This window comes from Pseudomyrmex gracilis, unplaced genomic scaffold, assembly GCF_002006095.1.
Source record: "Pseudomyrmex gracilis isolate BER0280 unplaced genomic scaffold, ASM200609v1 scaffold_13, whole genome shotgun sequence".
In the NCBI taxonomy this organism is placed as follows: Eukaryota; Metazoa; Arthropoda; class Insecta; order Hymenoptera; family Formicidae; genus Pseudomyrmex; species Pseudomyrmex gracilis.
Window position 1 is genome coordinate 616551 of NW_018020597.1, and position 26610 is coordinate 643160.

The 26610-nt window shown below is 43.9% G+C and overlaps 1 protein-coding gene across 12 annotated transcripts in view; it reads right to left on the reverse strand.

Annotated features, from left to right (window-relative positions):
* Positions 1 to 216: 216 nt before the first annotated feature.
* LOC109863836 (CUGBP Elav-like family member 4) overlaps positions 217 to 26610 on the reverse strand; it is a 596712-nt gene continuing 570318 nt past the window's right edge. For 8 of the 12 annotated variants that reach the window (XM_020444444.1, XM_020444442.1, XM_020444445.1 and 5 more), the window contains 8 exons: positions 17734 to 17877; positions 17121 to 17247; positions 13966 to 14130; positions 13072 to 13176; positions 8979 to 9056; positions 3373 to 3531; positions 1383 to 1567; positions 217 to 1178 (listed from right to left, as the gene is read on the reverse strand). In XM_020444444.1, coding sequence (XP_020300033.1) covers positions 1440 to 1567; positions 3373 to 3531; positions 8979 to 9056; positions 13072 to 13176; positions 13966 to 14130; positions 17121 to 17247; positions 17734 to 17877 — 906 coding nt within the window. In that variant the 3' untranslated portion in view covers positions 217 to 1178; positions 1383 to 1439. The remainder of the gene's footprint in view (positions 1179 to 1382; positions 1568 to 3372; positions 3532 to 8978; positions 9057 to 13071; positions 13177 to 13965; positions 14131 to 17120; positions 17248 to 17733; positions 17878 to 26610) is intronic. The other 4 variants (XM_020444439.1, XM_020444441.1, XM_020444440.1 and 1 more) reach the window with 4 other exon arrangements.

Sequence of the window (26610 nt, forward strand, 5' to 3'; positions counted from 1 at the left end):
GATCATTTCTGAGTGTGTGTTACTTTGTATATTTTTTGGTTTTTTTTTTTCGTTTTTTTTCTTTAAATTTCTCAGACGCGTGTGTTTTTTTTTGTCAGTCGAGCACCCTGTATAGTGTATATGATTGACATTTGTCTCTTATATTTTTGGGGAGAGAGATGCCGATCTCTCGTCCGCGTCTCTCGGGACAAACCTGCGTTTTATTATTCTTTATACTTTCGTCAGCGACGCGGATATTATTATCTTCATCGTTAATGATTAGCACGTTTCGCTTTGTGTGGTACAAAAGATTTGTTTCTTTTTTTTTTTTTTTCGGCCTCTCGCGGTGATCACTGAGCTCTTCCATCCCGGCCGACGGACGCGACAATCCGGTACGATCGGAATCCGAAAAAAAATCCCGATTCTGGAGAAACCCGAATCGGATCGGATATACAGTAGGATTCCGATTTTTCCATTTTTTTCTTTTTTGCATACCTTCGCGCTTCGTCGGATCGGCAACGAGCACGACGAGAGTTCTGGAGGCGTTTCTCGACGGGGAATACCCTCGCGCATAGCTATTGTCGATTGTGACTGTAACGGCGGTATCGGAACGACGAGCTCGGCCGGGACTTCCGTTGTGCTCTCGGTTGATCTCTTCGGGATGTGATTGAGATCTCCTCGAGACGTTCGCAAACACGTTCAGCTGCACGCTCGTGTCCATATTGCGTCCCTCGTCTTCGAGCTCGAACGCGATCTTCCACATGGCAGTAGGATGTCGGAGGCTAAACTTCGCGGAGGATACAAAGAAAGAATCACGCAGGTTCTCTCGAAGTGAGAGAAAGGAAAAATGGAAAGGAGAAAGAGGGAAAAAGCCGATATCCGGTTTTATATCGGAACATCCGAGAAAAACGTTTGGTCTCTCAGCGTTGCGCCCTCATCCTCTTCTCTTCCTCCGACTGTTCTTCCTCGAAATAGGTTCAGCGCGGAACATCTTTCATTTGCTTTTCGCTTCAGCCTCTTCGCCGTCGCTGCGCGAACTTCAAAGACGTTGAAGCCGTCACTGTGCCCTACTGACCTCTAACTTTTTATCCTCTAATGAATTAACTAGCTATGCTAAATATATTAAGTTGGTATGGTGGAGAGCGTTGTCACAGTGATCCAAAACTCATCAAGTCCGTCAAATCCTCGTCCTCGAACGCCTACAATTCAAAATGACGGCACAAATGTAAAAAAAAGTATGCACGTAAAATGCGATATGCGCTATTGCCATTCATGCTTCAACAATGTTACTTGAACAAAAAGCTGCTCTTATAAAATTATCATCATCTGCGGGAAGGGGAAAGGTCTAGATGAGCATTTATTTTCGCGATAATAAAAAAAAAAAAAAAGAGAAAGAAACTTACTGTACAACTTAAGACCCAGGAGCACGACCGTCCAGATTTACTAAAATAGGACGGGGGTTAGTATGGCCGGCTGGCGTCCTTGGGCCTCTTCAACTGCACTTTTAACCGTTTCATCCCTATCTGGAAGCCGTTCATCGCTTGGATTGCCGTTTGCGCGCTCGCGGGATTATCGAACGACACAAAACCTGAAAATACCGAATGTTGGATGTGCTGCGACATGTGTGACAGCTTTTATATACTCCTTAACAAAAGAAACTTCTTCATTATTATGTAAAAGATCATTTTTGTTACGCGTGAACTTTGTGTAAAGGAAAAAAAATTAAGAGTGCTGAGGGTTCACCTAAAAGTCTAAAGATCGCCATAAATAAATTGAGTACGTACAATTAGTGACAGTATAAGCAATAAGTATTTTTTATCACAATAAAACGCATAACAGAGAGAAACCAAGTAATGAATTATTTCGACCAATAATTAAAAAATAACAATATTCGAATATAATCAAAAAGATGAAAAGCTTTCGACTATTTGAAAAGGTCAAACGACAGTCTACAAACAAACCAGATTTCTTGGGACAAATAAGGATTTGTTCTCTTTCTAGATATTGTCCAAGTTTCACCGGAAGAACAGATACACGATAACGGAACTTCTCAGCAGAAACATTCCTGAGAGATCGTCACAAATTTCTCGGTTTAAGCCAATTTTGACCATTAGCGTCGATCCCATTTTAGTTTCGCCAACATGGCGGCCTAAACCGTCTGACCAATCCAGGTCCTTCATCTTTCGTCCGCCCCCGTGCTAAGCTCTGCTCCGCAAATTACTTTTACTTCACGGCCGAAGGGCACCCTGATTATTTTAACCTCTCGTCCCGCGGGAGATTGTCGTAAAGAAGGGCTAAAGCTATGTTCCAAGTTCTCCGGTTATATATCTCGCAACCTCTCCCCTCTCCCACAACCTCCCCTTTCCACAAGAGAAAATTTTCTCCCAATCGATTATAATTACGCGTTGAGAGTTTCTCCGCGATATTATCTCGTCGTATCAAAGAGCCCTTTGACCGATCGCGGCGACGGGAAACGAAGTTCCGTGTGCGTAGTTTTTTCGCCGCGGGCGTAATTACGCGCACGACGATACGGAAAAATGAGCATAATTAAACGCGAATATAATGACGCATCGTTACGAGTTCGTAATATTTCTCTTTCGCGGACGAGAGTTACTACGACGAGTCTCTGAAACAGGAGAGGAGACAAATAGATATACGAGCGCAAATATATATATATATATATATTATATATATATATATATATATATATATGTGTGTGTGTACAAACCGTGCGCGTACGCGCACCAAGGACCGAACAGACGCGAATGGGACCGTCCAATTATCCGTATATACCCTCGGATACGATTAATCAAAGGAATGCCGGCGGCTTTTATCCGTATTCTCTGTTTCGGTTATCTCCGCGCGCGGTCCCTTAAAAAAAAAAAAAACCTCGGTTTGATTTTGGTCCTGTGCTGAAACACGCATTCATATTCAGTCCGCCTGGTCCGTTCGCTAATACGGGACGAATTGAATTTCCATGATTAATCCACCACTGATTGGAAACGTGTGGAGTCATTTAGAGCGCTGGCACTGCTTGTGACTGATTGAAAGTCATAATCATAATCACAGATACACGCGCAGTCGCATCGTACTTTTATACTTTCAAGCGAAATCAACGCTGTTTTTTCCCCACGCGTGGTTTTTGATATTCATCTCGACGAGGAGATATACCTTTCATTAAACTCTTACTGTACAAGATAAGGCAAATTAAAATTTCACGTATTTCAATGCTGCACACGTCTCTCTCCGTTTTTACACAGCGTTTTGTTTGTATTACTTTTGCACAGAGACACTGTCAAAATGTTCGATCACGCGTCTTTTATCGCGCGACGCGAACTTCTCGCTCGCGATAGCGGATCCGAAATTTGTTCGTCAACCCTAACCCTTACTTACCGAAGCATTTACTCTGGTTGGTCGCCCGGTCGATGAAGACTTTGGAGGAGATGACGTTGCCAAATGGGAGGAACATCTGCATGAGCTCGCCATCACCGAACTCCTGGGGCAGGTGGTAGATGAACAGGTTGCAGCCCTCGGGTCCTGAGATAGAGCATCCTACCATATAAATCAGAGCACATCTAAACACCTAAACTTAAAGTATAATACTCAAGTTAGGATGTTAGTTCTGGATGACTTCTGCTCCCCTCCTCGCAAGTACGAGCGATTTCGCGCGACATGACATCTTCGACCCGCCAGCGAGGGCGCCGACGGGTTTTATTTTATTTTTATTTATTTTTTTTTTTTTGCTTGTTTGTTTTGCATCACATCCTTTCTTATCGTCTGAAGTCGTATTTTTTTTTTTTTTTTTTTTTTTTNATCTTCGACCCGCCAGCGAGGGCGCCGACGGGTTTTATTTTATTTTTATTTATTTTTTTTTTTTTGCTTGTTTGTTTTGCATCACATCCTTTCTTTGTGTGTTATATTTTTTTTTTTTTTTTTTTTTTTTTTTTTTTTTTTTTTTTTTTTGGATGAATGAAGATGAAACCCGACTTGTGTGAATGACAACAATGATATCTTTCTCCGAGTGCAAAATGATGATGACGTACAACATGATTTTGAATGATGTGATAATACATGAGTCAAACGTTGAGAAGTTAAACAAACCGCGAGAGAGTGAGCGGCAGAAAATAAACGATCGAGAATGATCGAATAATTGAATGCGAGTGATTGGAAAAAAAATTAGTCACCACGACTGTTTCTGGTCGTGAATGTAAAAATCTTTCGCGATTTAACGTTGAGTATTTATACTTTTTTTTGTACACACATACACACAACACAACACAACACTGGGACATTACAACACAATGACAGATGAGGTGATGGATTATAATTAGTAAGATGAGTAAATGGGTTTGAATATGGTGACGATGATGACATCACAAAAATATTCCGTACTCCCGCCAGACACGATAATCCATCGCTTTTTGTTTTTTTGGTTCTTTTTTTATATACATATATATATATATATATATATATATATACATATATATGTATATATATGCGCATCCTAAATAATCCAAGTGTGCCGTCACCCTGCGCGGAAACTCTCGCCTCTTCTCTCTCTCTCTCTCTCCCTCTCCCTCTCTCTCTTGCAAATTACACTACAAAATTACGAACAAAGTTAATACAAAGTAACATAAATATAACACCTCCTGATGGATGGATATCTAACGTAATTATCTTAAGAACTTATGTGGAAGCTTTAAAATTACTACATTTTGTACTTCTACGTATCTTGTGCTAATACAATTTTCCCAATTAAACATCTCAGATATGTAATCGTGAACATCCTGCAGTTAAGCTCGAGTAGATCTTTTATCCTCCCTCTCTCCCCGTCTCTTCCGACATCCGGTGTTAAAATGCCAAAGACATCGTTTAATTTGACCGGAGAAGAAAATCTCTGAGAGGGTATAAAAGCGAAGAGAGGAAAGATCGGCTGAACAACGCGCTCGCGGCGCGGGTTCCAAATAAAGATTTAGCTAATTTCACTGAACTTTATAACTCCGACGTCAATTAGCGGCGATTATGACTGTGGAAACTTCTGCTCTCTTGCACAGAGAGCTCCGGCCGACTAACGGACGCATTTAAGTAATGAGATGGCTGCCACTCGGCTTTTAGGGTGCTACTCATCGCGACTCTGCTCGATCCCCGATCTCCTCCGAGAGATATCGCGCGGAAAAGGATTTCTCCGAGAAGCCCGTCGAGAATACGCTGGTCGAATAATATAATTGTCCATTTTAAGTCCGATTACGACTTCCGGTATTACGTCGGCGACGGTTCCCGCGTGACTTGTCCACGCGGACACGTTTTCTCCGCGTCGGTCGACGACGATAACATTATCGTCGCGAATCTTCCCGGCGAACTTTGAGAATTGAATTGCGACACAGACGAAATTTTATATGACAGTTTTACGAGAATATTTTCATACGAATCGTATGCGGGAGAGCGGTAGAATTTTAATCGCAATCGTCGAAGATAAAGTACCACGAATCGGTTCTTGCGAAAGTTTCTCTCCGAGTCACCGAATTTTATCAGAGAGAACTAAAACTTTCCCCGAGAGAGAAGACTGTCTTTCTCCGATAAGCATCGTGTGATTCGCGCGCACGTCATTCCGTTTGCGATCTCGCGAAGTTGTTCACGTCCACGTCAGTTTTAAACGTCAGAAAAGAAACGACATTTCGCGCGCGAAGCAAATCGCGTCGATTTAAACGCAAACTCGCTCTCTCACACCTCGTCAATTATGAATTAACGTTGTTCTGTGCTTGTTTGCGCCTCGAGAAGTAGCAAATCTGTCCCGCGGTTTACGCAAGGAGTGACAAATTCCCTTCCTCGTTCCCGTAACCCCCGCGCCGAACAACTTCGTCCCGGTAATAACTCGATCGTGGCTGTCATGCGAAACCCAAATTAGCACGAGTGTCGACGGGTTTCCGGTTCCGACTAGAGGGTACTGGCGGAGGGGAACTGCGGGTGGACGACGAAATCACGAAGAACGAGCCATAAATTAAAGCCCGTCGTCGTGCGGCGTGCGCGCGCGATCGTTGATCCTGAAATTGGTTTTCGCCTCTCTAATTGGTGCACACGCGGTACGTGCACGCGAATTTAATGAGAACGACTACTTCGTGTCTGCTCCCCCATTGAAAAGTAATAGTACAACACCATAGTATACCGAGGCATTATTATGATGTATCTAAATTCGCGGTTGCCTTAATTTGCATAATTAACACAATTCGCGAAACGTGTTTATATAGTGTAACGAATAATTTAAACATACTTTATACTTCCGTATTTTTTATTCGATATATAACGTATCACGTTGCACGTAAACAGATACTTTGACAATCTAAAATTATCGAGAGTTGTATAAATTTTACAAATAAAAACTTTTGCGGAATTTCGAAGTATCGCAAATGCGTTGCCGATTGCAAAACGGATTTAAGGTCCCCGAATGATGATCCCCGCGGGATTCTGTGTAAATACACGTTACATTATCACCGTTTCGTAGCGAAGCAACAACCAACATCGGTCGACAGCGCAACACCGAGAACACAGCCACTGACATCGAGTGCAACGGCGAAAACACCGAATTAATACGACGAACATCCGAGAGATACGTTGACGTAAAAAGGAAAACCAAAACAAAACAAAACAAAACCAAAACCAAAACAGAAGATAAAACAAGGAAGGAAAAGGAGAGAGCTATTGTATATAATAAAAAAAAAACTCCTCACAATACGTTAAAAATAAAAATATATTGTGACACACAGTCATGTTTTAGAGAAGAGAAATGTATAAATAGATATATATATATATAATATATATACACGAAAACACACCGAGAACATCGTGTAAAACGTAGAACACCCAGAACAACCATCAAGGAGCTTAAAAGTATAACACGGAGCAAGGGTAAAAACTCGCGAAGCGACAGTCAATAATAGATCGATATACCACGTCATGCAATGATGACAATAACGTCGATTCCCCATCGGCTCCCCTGGGTTCCGTCCGATATTGCGGCACGCCTAACGACTTTGACATCTAACATAAGTTTCGCCAAAAAAAAAAAGACAGAGCGTCTGCACACACGCACGCACGTTGCACTTCTCTCTTGATATTTTTACAAAACTTGTATCTAATATAGAAGTTCGCCGGGAAGTCGCGGCAATTTGATAAGCGTCGCTCGCTCTTTCAGAAAGTCGTGTGAACTATTGTTTTTTTTCTCTGACAGTGTATTTCGCGTTTGCGCGAAGAAAACCATGTTGGTATTACATGAGACGTTTTTTTTTTTTTTCGTTGTTTCGGTTGAATTATTCACATTTCTTTCTAAAACCAGACACAGTAAGTCTTTGGCAACGATCAATAACAAAAAACCTTCTTTTAAACTGAGACGTTTTTTTTTTCAGTTGAATTATTTTCGCTTCTTTAAAACTAGACACATGCATTTTTTTGGCAACGATTTGATAATAAAAATGTCTTTTTTTTTAAATTGATTTATTATCGTTAATGAGATCGTTTGAATTAATTTCGCGAGGTTTCGCATCCATTCGACAAGAAGAGGATTTAGTCGCATTTTGATTCGAGAATTATTAATACGCGTTATAATAAGTGTGTGGGGAAATAAATTCGATAGAGAGAGAGATTTTGCTCTTCCGTTCAAAAATATCACTCACGATTTAATCGCGGCGCACGAGAAAATATCGTCAGGACACATCTATGAGACAAAAAGATCAGGTGGGAACGCGAAAATAGAGACAAGCGATAGAGGAAACGAGTAAGTAAAAAGAAAGACGGTATACGAACAAAGCAGTTGGTGGGACGAAAGAGAGAGAGAGAGAGAGAGAGAGAGAGAGAGAGAGAGAGAAAGAGAGAGAAAGAGTGAGAGGAGGGCTGAGGCCGGATAAAACGGAGGCGGGGTAGCGCTGTCGCGGTAAACTTTCCATTATCCTGCGATGTAACAACGGATCGCCGGCGGGCGTAGCGGCAAAGTAATTAAAACTTTCGTTTTATTTGCATTATCTCATTGCAAGGCGTCGTATATTCTAATAATGGCGAGTTGTTAATTGCAATTAGGCGCGCGGGCTCGCTTCAAACCCCCTCGTCTATAACCTCGGACTCGTCCCCGGCCCAAGACTTTTTCTCTTGCCTTCGGCTTTTCTTCTGCATTTCTCTCTGCCGCAAAAAATGGCGCAATACACGACCAACTTCACGACACGTGTCTCTCTCTCTCTCTCTCTCTCTCTCTCTCTCTCTCTCTCTCTCTCTCTCTCTGTTGCTGAAGCGGAAGGGACTACCACCGCCTGTAGTCCCTTTGACCGATTCGTTCGGACCTTTTTTTTTCTTTTTTGTTCGGACCATTGCGGTGTTTCATTAATCGCGCTCTTGTGCGACTTCGCTCGCGACCACGAAACCCAAAATCGCTGCAAATCGGAAATGTGAATACTCCGGTCTCCCCGTTAAACCCTTTCCGATGAAAAAGAAACCTGTCAATATTACACGACGTTCGCGAAATCAGAATACAGAGGGCTCTCTCTTGACGCGGGATTTTGGCATTTTTAAGTAATCGCAGTATCGTAATTAAACCGAGGGTGTGTGACGTGGGAAAAGGGGAGCAAAGAGAAACGAATGGGAGAGAGAGAGAGAGCGAGAGAGAGCAAAAACACGCTGCGAATTGATTCCTGCGGTTATATCTCCCGCTCGTTTGCTCGCATAATCGACTCTCACGACGCGACGCTGCTTTATTTGCAAGAGAGAGCTACGGAATTAACGTTGGATGGGTAACGGGCTTGTTGCTGCAGCGAGCGAGCGGATGCGGCAGCGCGACGGCGGCGTTGGCGACAGGGTGAAAGTCGAAACTACCGCGGTAGTAGTTGCACCTCGTTGAACGCCGACGAGGGATAATTCGTGTCTGGACGTGTGTACGGGATGTAGGTCTACAATCTCGGATCTACAGTCGTTCGTGTTTACAGTCAACAGTCAGACGTTGATGAGCGTGTTGTACTTACCTTCCCTCTGCGTTGGCGCCATCGGGGGTATCGGCTGAGGAATAGCCTGAGGAAACTGGCCGTAGACGGTTGGGTAAGCTGCGACAATAACAAATAACAAGTACATCATGATCTGTCCACATCTAGATCTGTGCGTGCCACTGCTTATATTTCGTTCCACCCTTTTATAATCTCTCCCTCGGTCTTTCTTTTTTCTTTTTTTTTCTTGTTGTTTTCTTTTTCTTTTTCTTTTTTTTTTTTTTTTTTTTTGTCATTTTCTTCTTCTCGCACGATGACTATCCGCTGTCGACCCGTCGTCGACGGTGTAAGAGGGACAACAGCTCAACGAGATCGGCACAACAACCCACACCGTTGTCCTCCCTCCCTCCCTCCCGAACGAATGTAGGCGTCGTAATTCAATGCAGCGATAGCGCATACATAATGGACGATGACAGTAATAAAAGCCGAACAGTCCAATAAACGTCAACAGATTCAACAGAAATTGCGTACGCCATCGCTAGACAGATTGCAACGGTGTAATTTATGACCGCGCGTTTCGAGAAGCACCCGCGACGCGATGAAGGGGGGGATGTCCATATTTATTCTCGCGATTTGCCGAAGACTCGTCAACGACGAGACGGAGGAAGGTCAATGCGTCAACGTTAAGAGAATTGTTAAATGAGAAAGCGCACGCGAGAGAAGAAATCGTCTCTTTTGCAAAAAAAACTGTCGGATGTACAATTTGGATTACACACGCGAGATATTCGAATAATAATCACTTTGACACCGAAAAAAAACAACTCTCAAGAAAAGAATACAAATTTATTATTTTAATTTGTAATTTTTGCCTCTTGATGCAAAATAGCTGAAGTTTGCAACATAAATGCTTAATTAACTACGTTAATTAACTACGTAAAAGTAAAATAACGATCTTCGCTCAAAAATCTGTTATTTCTCGAACGATAATCTCGCGATCGAGATATGGAAATTGCGTTTTTATCCTGTTTGTCTTTTCTGCGAGCGAGAAAAGCGACTCGTCCGTCGTCGACAAACGAACCAACGGTTTTCGTCTCGCGCGCGCGGCGACGATTCATTCCACGCGGCCCGTCGTTTCTATCCCAACGACAAGGGTATTCGTCTCTCAACGTTCTCATCGTTCCGCGCGACTTTCAACACGATACTTTTGTGCTCGGTCCGTGAAAACGCGCGCGCACGCGGTATTAGCCGACACCCGATACCTCTTCAAAGCCGATCCGACTTTGAAGAGCCTCGCCTCATTAAAACGGGATACGAAATGCCTTCTTAGCGCGACGGGAGAATTATCCGCGCAGCGCTGCGCGGAATATCCTATTGCAATTTGCGAAACTAAATATTTGAGCAATTGAGAGAAGCAGTCGTCGTCGTCGTCGTCGTCGTCGTTCTCGTCGTGTCCGATACGCGAAGCGTATAAAACGAAACGCGTCGCAAGACACGCGATTCCCACGGAATAAGCTTTTTCGAAATACACATAGAAGACACATTGTCGCGTAATAACGTTTGCGCGATATCGCGTTTCAACGAGTCCGATAAAGCCGCCGCGAACTCTAATCGAGCTTTTTTGCGTCGCGACGCGGCAATTCGATTACCTTTTCGGTTTTAATGCGTAACGTCATTATTTGTGCAACGGCAATGAAAATGTAATAAAAGCCAGAAATCTCGAAGAGAAGCTCGACGAAATTGATTGCAACGAGAATTTTGCTTTTCATCTTGTTTTCTATATCTCTCGGTTATAAATAATTGCAGAAAAAAAAAAAAGGAATAACCAGGAATAAATATATAAACAGCCGATGTATTATTTCCGTCGAATATATATTATGCGGAAAACATTTCAACGTTAAATGAAAATGCTCGATATGTTTAAATTCGCGATAGAACGACAATTGGTTATAGTGGCGTGTGTAAATTTGGCGCGCGGCTGTATATAGCGGGTGAGGCATTATTATTGCTCTCGCTACACGCGACGAGACAGAAGGCGCAAGTACGTCGTTATTAATTATAGCTTGATAAATATTTAAAACGCTCGTGATTGATACCTGTTTGTGACGGATAGGCGGGAGTATTGCGCGCGCCGCCCTCTCAGATCGGCAGAGGCGAATTTTATGCGCGCTCCGGAATTAATTATTTCCGTGCAAACATCGCTTTAATATATTCCGATTGACGGTTACCCGGGGCCCTCCTCTCCCCCCTCCCCCCCCCCGGTTAACGCGCGTCCGATGGATCAACGTTTGGGCGTATGAAATAAATACGCCATCATACGTCGGGCCGCGTCACGTTCAGATAGAGGTGCACCGGTTATTCGGGATTGCTTTTTTTCCACTCGCTGATCTCGATGACGCGTGTGTATACTGGCCAAAAATACATAGAAAAAAATATACCACTTTCGAGTCCTCGGCAAATATGTGCGCGCGCGCGCGAGCGCGCGTATGCGTTATGACGCAAATTTGTCGAGCTTCCGCATTTCCGATGAACGGCGCGCACAAACGTTGAGAGATGCGAAGAGGGAATTAATTAGCAAGTGCTTCTCGGAAAAAAATAATAAGTAATATTTCCCGCGCGCGCGCATGTCTGTTTTGACTTCGTTTCTGTTCACCCTCACTCGCGTTTTCAGATAGCGCAAAGTGATGTTCGATCGACCAACCAACGCGACGTATCTTTCGCGCGAACGCACTCGCGGAATTCGTTAAACACGCTCTCATTAACGTGCCCGTAATTGGAATGTAATAGAAATGTAAGTTCACACAAGCGCGCGCGCGCGTTCGCGCACGCACACATCGAGACGCTAATTATCCGTGAAAACAAGATCATCCATTTTGCCGGGGACGTTATTGCGTCACATTTGCGTCGGTGCGTATATATTTGCTGCAGTTTGACACGCCGCAGTGCCGATTCGTCGATCGACGGTCGATGGCGGATGAACACCGTAGTGTTGACGTCGATGATGAGGGAGAGAAGAGCATGCACGGATAGTAAGACGTGTAAACGTATAAAACTACAATATCGATATGTACACGAAGTACATTTAGAAGGACATCAAAGTACATATCGTAGCACCATAGCAGAAGCATTATAGAACGAAACGTTGACGCGCACACGATTATGTATGTGTGTGGTGTGTGTGTCTCTATATGTGTGTGCGTGTGGTGTGTATAATCCATGTACGAGTAGGTGTCTATATCTAAATATATGTATATATATATATATATGTGTGTGTGTGTGTGTGTATACGCATGCGGCCATAGTATGCATGCAAACAACCAGCAACGCGATTTCAGCGAAATCGAATTTTTCGCAGGGTAAGTGCACCGACGGCGCCCGGATAAAAGCGTGTAAACGTTGAACGTTTCTGTGATACATTTTCCCTACGCGTTACGGATGATCTTCGAACCGACCTATCCTCGGTCTTCTCTCATCCCGTGTCGACGAGAACACGCGCGCGCGCGCGCGCGAAAAGAGCGCGCCGGCTTTCGATCCGCGCTCGAGATCGCGATAGGCAACATCCGGGCGAGATGAGAGTGCGCGAAGTGTGTTATCTAGGCGCGCGCGTTAAAAATCGATGCAGAGACGGCTTCGAACACGCGCGCGCGCGCGCGTGCGATAATGCAAAACGTTTATGAAACTTTCGAAGCGGCTGGCGAAGAGTACACGTTCTTGACTTAATTTTGTTTACAGAGGAGAAGCTCTGCGTTGCGCTTCCCGTTCGTTTTTAGTTGCAACAACGATCGATACTGCGCCCCGTAATAAAAATGTATACAATACACATATGTAACGGTAAAAAAATTCTCGTTTTTCTTGAGAAAAGAATTTAATTTTTTATTCGTTATCGACGAGCGAAACTCTTTGCGAACGAGGAATATAAATACACGCCCGTCGATCTTACTAATCTGACGTGTCTATTTTTTTTTTTTTTTTTTTTTTTACATTGATAATACCGGTGATATTCGCTTAGATGGAGCACTGAAATACAAACGAAAATACGCGCTACACGATTTATCGCGCGGAAGAAGACACGGAGACAGGGTAGACAGCACCTTGACAAGCCGGTAGATAAAAGTTGTAGCTGCAGAAACACACTTACCGGCCACTCCAGCATAAGCCTGCATTCCTGGATACGCGGCGGCATGCTGAAGTGCCGCCTCCCCGTTGGGCAGTCCCTGCGCTGGAATGGACAGATGAAGGGCATCTACACTTCAGTAAGCTCAGCTCTTATCGGGGGAAGTCCTAGCCTAGAGACCCCTGTCGCAATATCCAGTAGGCCAATCGATATCGCTCGATAGTTTCCGCGCGACCATACACCCGTTAATGACTATCCGAATGACGATAAAGGCCAAAGGTTAATCGAAAACGCGGAATGTAAGAAAATAACTCGCTTTGTCGTGAAATATGAATAACGATCGTGTGATAAACAATCTCGCGATTTTTTCAACGATCAAGATCAACTTAATCTTTCATCGCCATTCCGAGTCATTTCAATTTTTTTTTTTTTTTTTTTTTTTTTGTAAAACTGAAAAGATCAAGAGTTTAGTCTACAGGATATATACGTGAGAAAAGATCTTTCTTTCTCTCTCTCTCTCTCTTTGTGTGTGTGGTCTTTTCTTAATAAAGTCAACAATTACTCTGACTTCGCGAGACAGTCTCTCGCGAAGAACGAATGATGACTTAGAAATTCAATTATAAAACGTAAATCTTGCGCTTAATGGGAAATTGTAGAACTCCACGCCCCTCGCCTCCCACACGTATGAAGTTAGTCGTAACTCCGGCGTTCCTCGCAAATAAACGCCGACGAATGTAACGGGCTTTCTCCTCGTTCTCAGAGGAAGGAAGTACGACGTGCCAAGTACCGCCTGGCGTACTCGCCGGTGTACTTGGCCTGCGCGAAAGTTATTTACATCCCCCGCGGAATAATAAAGTCCGTCGCGGATTGGCCAGGCATTGCGCAGGGGCGGCGCGCTGCGCCTGAGTTGATACTCACGTCCCGCGTAAGTCTGCGGTATCCCGTTGGTGTAGACACCTGGATCCGAGCCCGCCGGCTGGCCGTTCGGTGTCTGTGCCATGTTAAAGTTCGGCATCGTCGGCGACGGTAACGACGGTATCGCCCCGTTAACCTGTTGCCCTGTGCTGGTACCTACGAGCAGATCTGATCAGTACACACCGATTACACTCTTGATTCTTCAACATTGACCTCCGCCGTTTTGCTTGCGCGAGGCATCTCGGATACACACTACACACCTTCTCTATCTCCCCCTACCCTCCCTCCCGTATCATCTCCCTCTCTTTTTCCGCCTTTTTCTCATTTCTCATTCTCTTTCTGTCTGAGTTGGATGTAATTACCAGACGCTCCGGGGGAAAAGGCCGCTAATGATCCGTATGCCTCGCGCAGCGTTTGATGAGTCGGACGAACTACTGACTACGTCGGCTTGTTGATTTGATCCCTAGATCAGAGTCTCGAGATAACATCGTCGAGCTGGTCGACTCGATGGTCAAAGGACTGTGTTTAATGTCGCGTGTTTCTCTTTTTTTCTTCTCCCTCCCTCTCTCTCTCTCTCTCTGCGCAATCTTGTATGCGTCGCAACTTTCACGTAATACACGATCGCACGTGATACCGCTATACGCTACGACTATAAGCTTGTTTTTGATATGCGATGAAGTTTACGCGAAAAGGTCGTGTTTGCCGGTAATAGTTCGTCCCCTGTCTGTGTCAATGATGTGATTCGGATCAGCGATCAAAGCCTCACCGTCATGTTAATAACGCGGCCGGTGACCAACACTCGGTATCGTCAATATTGCTCGGTAATGGGACATAACTATGTTTGCACGATATCTGTTATTTCTATCAATTTAGCATGCGATTACGGGAAATGTTCGTATAAGGGAACATGGGCGCAGCGACAATATCCCGATGATACACAACCCTATGTGTAAAATGTGTTGACACAAAGAGATGCTAAAAAATAATGTTTATCCTCACAAAGAGACCTTACGTGCTAGAGGCAGAGAACTTTTCAGACTCTTTGCTGCGCACATGTGTGTGTGTGTGTGTGTGTGTGTTTAAATCGATCGGTGTTTGAAAAATCAAAAACATACATTGTTGTCTTCGCGCGATAAGAGATATGTGAATTTTAAACTTTTTCAAAGACACATTGTATAAACTCGAACTATCAGATAAAAACAAAAAGAGCATTGACATTTTAATATTATACATCCGGATAGAGAAAGTGTGGGTGTGTGTGTGTGTTTATGTGTGTCTACGGAAAGGTCGAAGTCCGGAACGAAGAAGAAATCCCGATATAACGTCAGATTACACTGCATCCTTGTTCGTAGTCGGATGCGCGCACGTCGGATATGACGATACGTCGTAAACTTAAACTCCGGTGACTGCACAATATGCGCTTCGACGTTGTTGATTTGAGTAGGTAGTAGTTCGAGCGGTTCGTATAAGGTGAGATTTTTACGGTGGAGAATACCGCGCTCGACGCGCTGTGACTCAAAACACGTCACGCGTGATATGAACTCGGCAAAGCTACGACAAGCGTTTTTTGCTACAACGAAACTTATCGAAACATTCAATCTATTTTGTCAAATAATTTCATCGCGATTTTCACATCGGGGAAAGAAAAATATGTAATTGTTAGATCTTCTTTGCGCGCGCGGATTCTTGAAAATAAATGCAATTGTTGATCGAAGACCGAGTCACAGAGTTAATATTTCGAAACACCGCGGATTTTTCCGCAAGTGCCACCCTCTGTGTGTGTGTGTGTGTGTGTGTGTGTGTGTGCGGGGTAGTTTGCGGTTGTAGCATCGTTTCGCGTCGGAAATAAAAGCCCGCTGCTTCGGTAATCTTCGATACGAAATAAAGCGGATGGACGCGGCGAGGCGCTGGCGCCCACGGAGTGTGGAAATAAAATATTATTTCCCTATCAAACGGTATTACCTTCCGCTCGACGAGACTCGACGTATAACGGAGCCGATTTCCGCGCTTACTTTACTTTTCTACGGCACTTCGGTCTCCTCACCTCCCCCCATCTTATATCGCCGCGGTGCGCGAGAAGAAGAGAACGCGAAAAGAAAGGAGAACGGTGTAAGCGAGATAGGTCGAGGAAGAGGCGTTTCTTTGGCTTTTCCTTCGCAACGGGGGCTTTCGATAAAGTTTCGCGGTACCGGCAATATCTCTCGCTCGAGTCACGTTCGATGAAAATGTTGTATTGATTTACGAGTCCGGTTATAAAGCAACCGACTGTATGCCTCGCTTGTCGCGAGAATCCCGGAGAGCTGCGCGAAGCGAACCGAGCAAGAATGGCGAAACCGGGAGGGACGTTCCGTATCACTGAAATCGGACGGCGCTATCGGGTTGATGGTAGATAATTTTCAAATGTGCCCTCGAATGTGTTTCCCTCCTGTTTGCTAAAGTGCGCGTTTTACCGGATTGATGCTGTTAGTTGATTAACTCGGGATTGATTAATCTGGCTTAAAAAAAAATACATACATATATATATATATATATACATATATACATATATATACGTACATATATATATATATATATATGTNTCCTGTTTGCTAAAGTGCGCGTTTTACCGGATTGATGCTGTTAGTTGATTAACTCGGGATTGATTAATCTGGCTTAAAAAAAAATACATACATATGTATATATATTTCACATATAGGAGCATAGCGCAGCAGTTTGCAAACTGTTGTCAATACTAACGTATTGTGCGCGACGCACACACGTTTTTATTAATATTGTACACGGTTGTGTGCAACATATTACATTTTGTATCGCAGTTCGCGATGTTACAAATTAACTGAACAGCGAACGAACTTCAAATATACACAATCGAGTTGTTAAAAAACGGGAAAATTGTAAAAAAATGTCTATTCGTGTATTCGGAAAATAAATAATAGCCAAAAATAAATGGAAACGAAGTATCTGTACACGAGTTGTCTATCGGGAAGTTCTTCCTCGATATTTAATAAAAAAATTTGTATTTTTTTAAAAGAAAACACAAAATGTGGAGCAATCTGTATCAGAAAAAAATTGAAAATCGACAAGTCGTTCTTTCTTTTTTTTTTTTGTAACTATCCGCAATCGACTGAGCGCTAATTTCCTCAACTAGACTAGAAACTTACCGGAAGTTGGCGGAACAACGGGATTTGGCATGCCGTTCAATGCATGCGGCAGCTGTCCGGCCAAAGCACTCATTGGATTGATGTATGTCCCTTGTGCAGTTGCGGCTGCCATAAGCGCTGCTTGTTGCTGCAATAACATGATACTTCTTGTCTCTTTTTTACGTAACTTTAATTAAATTAATACTTTGATTAAATTATTAAATTAAATTATTTGTCTTTTTCGGTTATTTACACGCTTTGGCTCTGTAATTCGAAAAACGGCAAAATGTTTTGCCGCAGTTTACTTTTCTGTTAAAAATTTTGACATTTTAATTAAAAAAAAATATACACACTGTCGTTATAATTATAATAAGAAAAAAATACAATAGTCTTTGAAAGAATTTATTTTTACACGCCGGAGAGGTACTAGCAGCTTTGTAAAATTAAACCGCGAAAAGTGATTGCGACGGACCTCTCCCTTTGCATGCCGGCGTTAACGTGGCGGCATCGAGTTTCGGCCGATCGTTTCCGAGAGTAACGAGGAACGAGCCATCGCAGATTGTGAGTCGCGGTAACGAGGACAACAAGGCGGTAATGCGGTAACGCGAGAGCCATTAACGGTAACACGACCTACCTGAGCGTAAGCGCTGTAAGCGCCGAACTGATTGAAGACGAAGGGGTTAAGGAGGCTCATGTTCCCGGCCATTTGCTGCATGCGTCTTAGCTGTCTCTCTTTATCAGTGTCTGCGAACTTCACCACTATGCTAGATGATGCACCCTGCAACAGATAATGCAGATGACTTGATTTTTCAATCTCTCATAACTATACCGAGACTTATCACGACTCGTTGTTAATTTTACAACGCGCGCGCGACAACCCCACACATAATTTCAACGACCTTAACTTCACGTGCCACATAATTTACGACACGTGAGATCGGACGCGCGAGATCGGAAGAAACTAATTTAACAATTAGTAATAAACTGAGAATCATCTAAACTATTTTACTTCCGTAACTAAATCATAGAGAATTGCGCAAATATTTGCGCATTTACACATATTTGTAATTATTTAAAAATCACTTTCTGATTTATGCAACACAAATTTTGGTAAAAAATTCAGGAGATATTAAAGTCACGTAAAGTCACATCATTACACGGCATATAAGTCGCTTTACAAACAACAAATATACAAGCATAACGAAGAATAATATTAATAATACAATTCTCGTGCCGTGTGCGAAGCAAATTTACAATGTTATATAATGAACGGAAGAACTCGACAACACACGACGAAGAAGCGACTCGCAATCATTTTTCGTGAACAAAAAAAAGAAGAATTTTTTTGAGGCGAGGATATGTAAGGCGATGTAGACGTTCTCACGGCGTCTAAAATATAAATGGAAAGGCAACAGGTGGTCAGTGGGCATTGTGGTTGTGGAGAAAAGCTCGGCTTTCGGGTTCCCGGTGATACATTATATTCACGTTATCAATGCAAATGCCGGCTGCGTGTTTCCCGAGTTTACATTACGGTTGTAATGTTACAAACTTGCGTAACGCGAGACTTTTAGCTCCGGTCACGCGACTTCGCATGCCGCACTTCGTGTGTGCCGCTTCTCTCTCGTTGTGCATCTTTTCTGGCTTCTCCTTTTCTCATTTGTTTTCTTGTGTGCAATATCTGTCTTTCTCGGTGGCGTAAAATAATTAACAACGAAATAAGAGCACGTGTCGTAATAAAAGTGCTCGCGCAATTTTGTTTCGATTCGCACAATTTCGATTCAGTTTTCAAATTCTATGATTTCAGTCGCGGTTACAAACTCCGATTCGCGCGAAACGTTCGCGCTAACTGGTTTGTGATTTGCGCATTGACATTAAATCGATGTTATCGATGATGGACGATCCTTCCTTTTATACGCGCGAAGGTCTTGCACATACAATCGCGCGTCTGTCGCAACCAGAAATTATTACACAATGGAAAACAAATCTTCACGCCTATATATTTTAAAACGTGTGACAGAACAATTTATAATAGGCGTATTCTCTTGTTTTATTTCCCGAAATGCTTGAAATATTACATTACAACTAACGCGCTTGTGTCATATAGAAATCTGTTGATAGCCTGTCGGGATCTGGTATCAATTTGCGATCAATTAAAAATTTTACACAAGGTTAAAGAGAATATCAAATTGTGAAACTTTTAAATTGTGAGTGACTTTTTCGATAAATAAGAAATCATTTTAATCGAATTGTGAAATATATAGACAAAGGAGATTTACTCCCTCGAAATTGCACGGTGTGAATCCTGATTCCGCAAATCCTAAAATCTCTGAATAATAAAATAAAGAAATATAATGGACGAAGTCCATAATTCAAGTCCAAAATTCAATTTGCAACGCGCGGTTGTTACGCGCATTGACGACAACTAGGGCGTATATCGATACTCACTCGACCGTCTTCACTAACCGCGAGAATTCTCCACAAAAGGTTCTAGGCCGTTATTCATCAACGAAGCTCGCACTCCCGCCTGGCGCGCAATTGCTTGTAATTTAACGACGAGAGAACACCGTCAGAATCGGACCGGCAACGCGGCGTATCCACCCGACGGATTTCCACGGAACGTCACTTTGTGATACATCGTGTCCCGTTCCTATTAGATCGATCGAGACGTCGCCTCGGCGGCTTCAAAGGCAAGCCGACATTTTCAACGGTGTGCCGCACGCAGAGCCCGGGATCTCCGCTTCGACACCCCCGCGGGTAATACGCGCACTGCCGTGGGTGTGTACGCCACGTTAAATGCTCTCCCCCCGAGAGAGGCGAAAGAGAGAGGGGCAGATTTTGCGCGACGCCAATTGATGCTGTCAGAAACACACGCTCGCGCGTCGTCGCGCCGAATTTTGCTTTTATTATTTTTGCTTTCCTCCCTCCCTCCCTCTTCCCTCCTGCGTAGAGTTTTGGACTTCGAACGAGTGTTCATCAAACAAAATCGCCGCGGGAGCAGCTGCTTTTCGGGAAAGAGAAAATATTGTTTCTTCAATTCTCTCTCGCGCTTTTGCTCGAAAAACGCTCCAAGTTGAAAATAAGCGCGAGCGAGAATCTAATCGCGTATTTTTTCAGAGAAGAGCGAAAGTAACTTTTTCTCTAATATCTGTCCGATGAAAATGTTACACGTGAATAAGAGTGAATGGAAGGAGCAAAGAGATGAAAGAGAATAAAGTCGACTCTTTCTCGCGATTCTAATCGTACGTATACCTTGGAACTCGTGCGCGGCGTAATAACGAGTCGATAATCCAACGCTGCAAGGTTAAAGACTCCGCAAGGTTAACTACGTAACTTGCCACGCGAGATAGAGGTTGAAAGTCCACGCTGCGGCAGCGACGGCGACGACGGCGGCGGCGGCTTTCTTTGAGTTTTTTTTAAATCGCGATTTTTATCCGTCGGCAACGAGTGCGACGGACGCGCCGTTGCGTTTGGCGTTTTCGAGCGCTGAAGGGCTCGGCCGGCGCGACTACGTCGACTATTAAAAGTTTCATTTGCGGCCGCGCAGAGCTCGAACGAGGTCAAACGCGCGTATAACCGCGAGCGTCGCGAGAAAATCAGCGACCAGCTGCAGTTTACAAAGGCATAAAAGTTCCGGGGAGTGGATGTAACTTTTCGCGTTTACCGTAACTACAACTAATATCGGGAGTTTTGCGCGAAGCGAGTTTTCTCCTCTCTTTTTCCTCTTCGGCTTTGCGGTAGATGTTGGCGTTGCTTTTTAAGCGCGAGAGCACAGCGATTAAAACGTTTCGCTTGTTTACAACATTATGATAATGTTATCATAAGATTGTGTGTGTGTGTGTACATATAATTTATCTCTATTATAATTATTATTGTATTTTTTTAAATATTTCATTCTTTTTTCGACTGAATTTTACAAATGCGAAAACAAAATCGAGAAAAAGAGAGATTCTCTTTGATTCGGATTAAAAAAAAAAACAAAAACAAAAACCAAAATAAAAAAAAAGAAAAAACAAAAACAAAAACAATCAGGTGAAAAAAACTTCACCTGAAAGAATCAACTGCGCAAATACTTGAAGTTCACTGAACGCATCGCACGCTCTAGATATCAACAAGAGCTCGAGGTCAACCTTGACGTAAAAAAACAAAAAGTTCGGGGCGTCAAATTTTGCGAGCAGCTGGCGCGATGCGTGTCAAATCGCGTGTGCGTTGTATTCTCTCGTGTGAGAAAAATTGTCGATCCGCGCGCTGGTTTGCGCGCGGTGAACGGCATCGACGCGTGCTTCTCCGGCAAGGATAATTTGTCTCGCGTCGACAATCTCGAACCCCGAGGCCTTGTGCGCCACGCAGGTGTAACGTAGGTGTCCGTCCCGGCGTATGTGTGACATTTACGCGAGCACATATGTACGTCGGCGTGCGCACGTGTGCAGCATAGAAGAGAGACGAGAGAGAGAAAGAGAGACCGAAGCACGGTCGGGGGTTGCGAGGGACGGTTCGGCGAGGTCGTATCGGAGCCAGTGAAGCCGAAGCCTCATTATTGGGGGATTACGGTTCATTAATTCCGATCCAACGTTCTGAACTGCACGCGAAAAGGAAAAGCCGTCCTCCCGAGAACCGGGGGGGGGTTAGTATCATGTGGGAAACGTTTGAAGCCGCCGCCACTGTCGCCACTGCTTCCGTCGCCGTCGTTGTTGCTTCCCCCTTGCTCGTTATGTCTGTTCTACGTGTCGCCCCCCGTTAAGGTTGCCCCTTTAAAAATGTCGCTATTAAAGCGCCCGCTTTTTCCCCATTATGATTTCATGAGCCGACGACAACGACAACCGGGGACGTTGTCGCGTTTGATGTTTCACCCGCGTGCATTGCTTGTCCGCTTGAATTTAATTCCGCGTCGCGAAGATGCTTACGCGCGCGGAGGATGCTTTTCTTTTATATATCCCCGCGCTCGTCGACCCATCTCGCCGCTTCACGGCGAAGCGAGAATATACATCACCGACCGGAGATCGATCAAGAGCCCCGAGGTAAAAGTTGGCGTATCCATTCCCGCCTGTATCTACTACTTGGGAGCAGCGCCTCGGCGCGTCGGAGCTTAGCTCAGGGGGCCACAATATTGGGCAGGCCTTGCCCAACGGAATGAAGCAATTACCTGCTGATTGGAGGCTCTCCCGTTAGCCGCACCATCACACTTGCCAATCCGCTAGACGGTAATTTCAATAGATACAACTGGAACCGCAAGACCGGTCGGAACGCCGATTGCTCCTCGCCCACGTGATTCTCTGTCGGACCGTGATACAAGAGCGAGTGGTTCAATTTGTCGATGTATTTCGAATTACGGGCTGCTCTCGTGATGCTTTTAAATTAAATGTTACCGCGGGAAAACAATTAATTGGGAAAACCGGTAAAAGCGGTATCGGAGTGAAAGACCCCGAGCACGCTCGCGCAGAAACGTAAGCTTTAAAAGACTAAAGAGACAAATAAATTTATATATTAAAGGTCACAATATAAATAACGTGATCGTAGAAACATGCTTGCACTATAATTAAATATTGCTAATAATTTTTCAACAATTGTATAATTACTAGTATGTGTTAAACATTTTATATAAATTTATTTTTTTTTTTTCGTTAAATATTTGTACGCAACATAAACGATTATATAAATATCATATCTCTCATTTATATTTCAATTATTAATAATTCATTGTTATTATTTAACAATTATATATGTATTAATTTTAATCGCAATATCTTTTTTTAATTTTTTACATAATAATTTGTAAATATTTTCTCCGCATCTGTCAGCGTCACATTTGCAGATCTCTTTCTGTTTCAATTGTATTTATGCTTAAATATGATATTGTAGCTTTTATTGTACGCATTGATATATATTATGCGGGTTCGGAAACAGAATGCACATGAACATTCGCACGTCTCTATCCGAATATTCTCCTATCCGTGTATTTATCTACATCCCTATTCTGTCTGGCTAAACTTATTCTATTAGTTACCGTAATGAAGACGTAGAACAAACGACGAGCGTCGTCGGAATCCGCTGAAATTGGCGCGCTCTCTTGAATGTACACGGAAATCAATTATTAACGTTAACATCGCGTCGCTTTGTTGACGGGGTTGGCTCTATCACAAGCGCGCCGCGCTCCGTGCCGGGATACGTTCGTATCGATTCGACGATATACCTACCCTAGTGGTAGTAACGTAGTTGGGTGAGTCGGCGCACAATGAGGAATCACGACAAGAGCCTTATCGTACGAATAATCGCTTCGAATCCCGCAGTAAGGACGGGGATCTTGCTGATGGGCTCCTGGGCCCTCACGGTCGATCGCGCTTCTTTTCCACGGTCGTCCATTCTCTCCTCTCCTCCCCCCCCCTCTCTTTTTCCTCCTCCTTCTCCTCTTTCTCTCTTCCTCTCCGTGGAGAGATTCGAGCTCCGAAAGTCGTTCTGACTCCCGATACACGCGAAAGAGCCGCCAAACAAGTAACAGTTGTACTTGGAGATAAAAGCAATGCAATTACGAGGCCGCCGAGGGAATTACTCAGGGAATGTCTTTAATTAAATGTTGGGAGCAGTTTCCGAGCCTCCGCTAATGCAGAGACAATTTCCTTCCATCCACTTTCCGTGCTCGCGCGCGCGCTGGCCTCGACCTGAGAAAGGCAACACAACATCCGGCCACCGGAGATGGAAGGGTCCTCCCTCCTCCCCCCTTCTCCCCCCATCCGCGGCATTACGTCCCGAGATACGCAGGCGGCTCGGCTTAACGAAGTTTTAAAGTTCGCCTGTCTAATCGCTCGCGTCACTGTCCACTTTCGAAGCCCGCTTACTCTTGACAAGTGTCGAATTCCATCGCGTTGGAAACTTTCCTCCTCGTTCTTCGATCGAAGACTCGCTCGTGGATATCTCGGTTGATTGTGCTCGCCTCAAGTTCGGAATAACTTCGATCGACCGTCTTATCTTATCACTTCGAAATTCCGTTATGATAAATCGTGGCCCCCGTTCCAATTTAACACGTTGAAGTGCCGCACGGATCAATTTTGCGAAATTTTATGGAAGATTGGAATTAAACATCTGCGCCAAACAAAGAAGAAAATTAATTACAACACAATCCCATTTAATTCATTAACGTTAAATTATTGTTGTGTGCGATTATTTTATTTTGGTCTTACTTTTTTTTTTTACTTTTTTCATCGCCTACGTGCGTCACGCTTATTGTTAAGAGTATTGCTTTAAACTTTCATAAGAGAATAAAACGTCGTCGCGCACATTTTCCAGACGAAGACAATCGGCCGAAGGTATACGCAAATGGGACCAACGGGACGTCGTTTCGCGGCGACGAAACACTTCACGCGGTTTTTGCTTTTATTACGAGACATTTCCATGAGAAATATGTACGCGAGGGGGAGATTTCGGAGGGGTGCGCGAGAAGCGCGCGGTCGCGCGTCAGAGGGTTTGCGAGGCGTGACAAGAAATGTCACACGCTTCGGAAGGCATAACTACGTGAGGCCCGGCGTGGTGGTCGCATGCGGGCGGCACGTTGACACATACGAGACACACAACACCGAAGGTGAAGGAACGGGGTGAGAGAGAGAAAAAAAAACTCGAGGAAAAGAAACGACGGAACTCCGCGATGCGCGCGGAAATATTGAGCCCCCTTCCCGAAGAAATATTGCTCCTCGCGTGATGCACGAACGCGCTTCTGATTCGAAATGTGTAAACACAGTCTATGTGGATCGATGCGATCAAACGGGCGCAGAGTTTGGGGAGATGTAACAGACCTTCGCAGTTGATGCGTTCTCTCTTTCTCTCTCTCTCTCTCTCTCTCTCTCTCTCTCTCTTTCTTTCTCTCTTTTTCTTTTTTCTCGAGATAACGCGTGACACGTAAATAACTTCAATTCTTTACACGAGATAATAAATTCGCGTCAACGTTTTGCATGACAAAGTCAGTTTGTAAAACCGTCGAGTGGATGAAACTTTCCGTAATATTTTAGAAAGCATTAACTGCGCGCACGGTAAACTTACAGCTGACACCGCAAATAGGTTTATGTGCTCCCCGGGGGTGACAAAGTTACTTTTTCGCTAAAGCGTTTATTTGAAAAAACAAAAAAAAAAAATTTGAGTTTAAAGCCACGAGGAGGGAATGGCGGAATCCGGGAATACATTGAGCTGCTGGAGAAATATTGCTCGCCGTGGGAGAGAGGCGCGGGGCAAAACAACGTCGCTCTGCGAGAACAGTAAACCGCATTATACGGGCCGTGAAATCGGGAAAAAATGTTTGCGCGCGCCATCTCCCCCTCCTTTCCCGGCGGTGGTAGGTGCGAATACAAAACGTCTCCGTATTGTTAGAAATTAAAAACTTTCCGCGTGTAATATCCGTGAACGACGCGGATTATAAAGTCGGTTAAAATATTGAGCGCCCGAAGAAATATTGCCGGCCACGTGACGCGCAAAATGCGCCGATCCGAAAAGCACAAATCGCATTACCTTCTCCCCTCTCTCGCTCGTGAAAACGAAATAAAATGCTTACAGAAGAGACGTTTTTACGATAATGTTTTTTTTTTTTTTTTTTTGTTTTGCACCGTGTCGACAAAAAAATGCCGTAATATTAATCTCGCGGTTACACGTGGTATCTGCTAAAAACATCGCGTTTTCAGTGAGGAAAAATAATCTGTCATTGCGGTTTAAACTTGCATATTTACACTACACACAACGATCGTAAGATAATCGTATTTGATCGACGCGAAAATTAATAAACAGATTAAGCTTGTTGACGTGACTAATGCTCTCGCGAGAGATATGTATCAAAATGTATGATTTTTACAATGTTACGGGGAGACGCGCAATAAACCCGCGAGTTTGCAAAATATTTACAAAAAAAAACTTATTCGCAAAGAATTTACATGTGTATCAAAAATTCTATCTATATTTAAAAAACCTAGATCGCTATATGTTTAAAAACTTCTATCTATATTTATGTAAAACTAAGAAAACGTAAGCGATTTATGCGATGAATAATTGAAAAAGAAGCGACCGCGCGGCTTTTGCGTATTTTGTCGGTTTGATAAAAGATTGTCAACGACGTGTATCTGCATCATGTGGATTTCATAAGGTGTTACGATTTCACGCTTCCGCTACGGAGTCAGTACGTCGTCTACAGGCCGACAGCGCGTCGTCGCGTATTACAGTATCAGATTGCAAATCAATATCTCATTTCGTAGGTATGAGCCGAGATGTTGCGTTCGTAATGCAGTTTCGTGACCGAGAGTGTCGACGTGTTCGAGTGGCTGAAAGCAGAGGGCACACACGCGCGCGGGCGATAACACACGTGTGCGAATGTACGTGTGCATTCGACATTTTTATACGCGCGCGCCTATATAGATCGAACGTTTCTCTCCGAGCATGCGAGCGGACAGATACGAGGAGAAAATTGGAAGAGAAGGGGGTTGATCTCTTGCGTTTGGGTCAGAGACGAAACTGGAGCGAACGTAGTCAACCCGAATTACTCCCC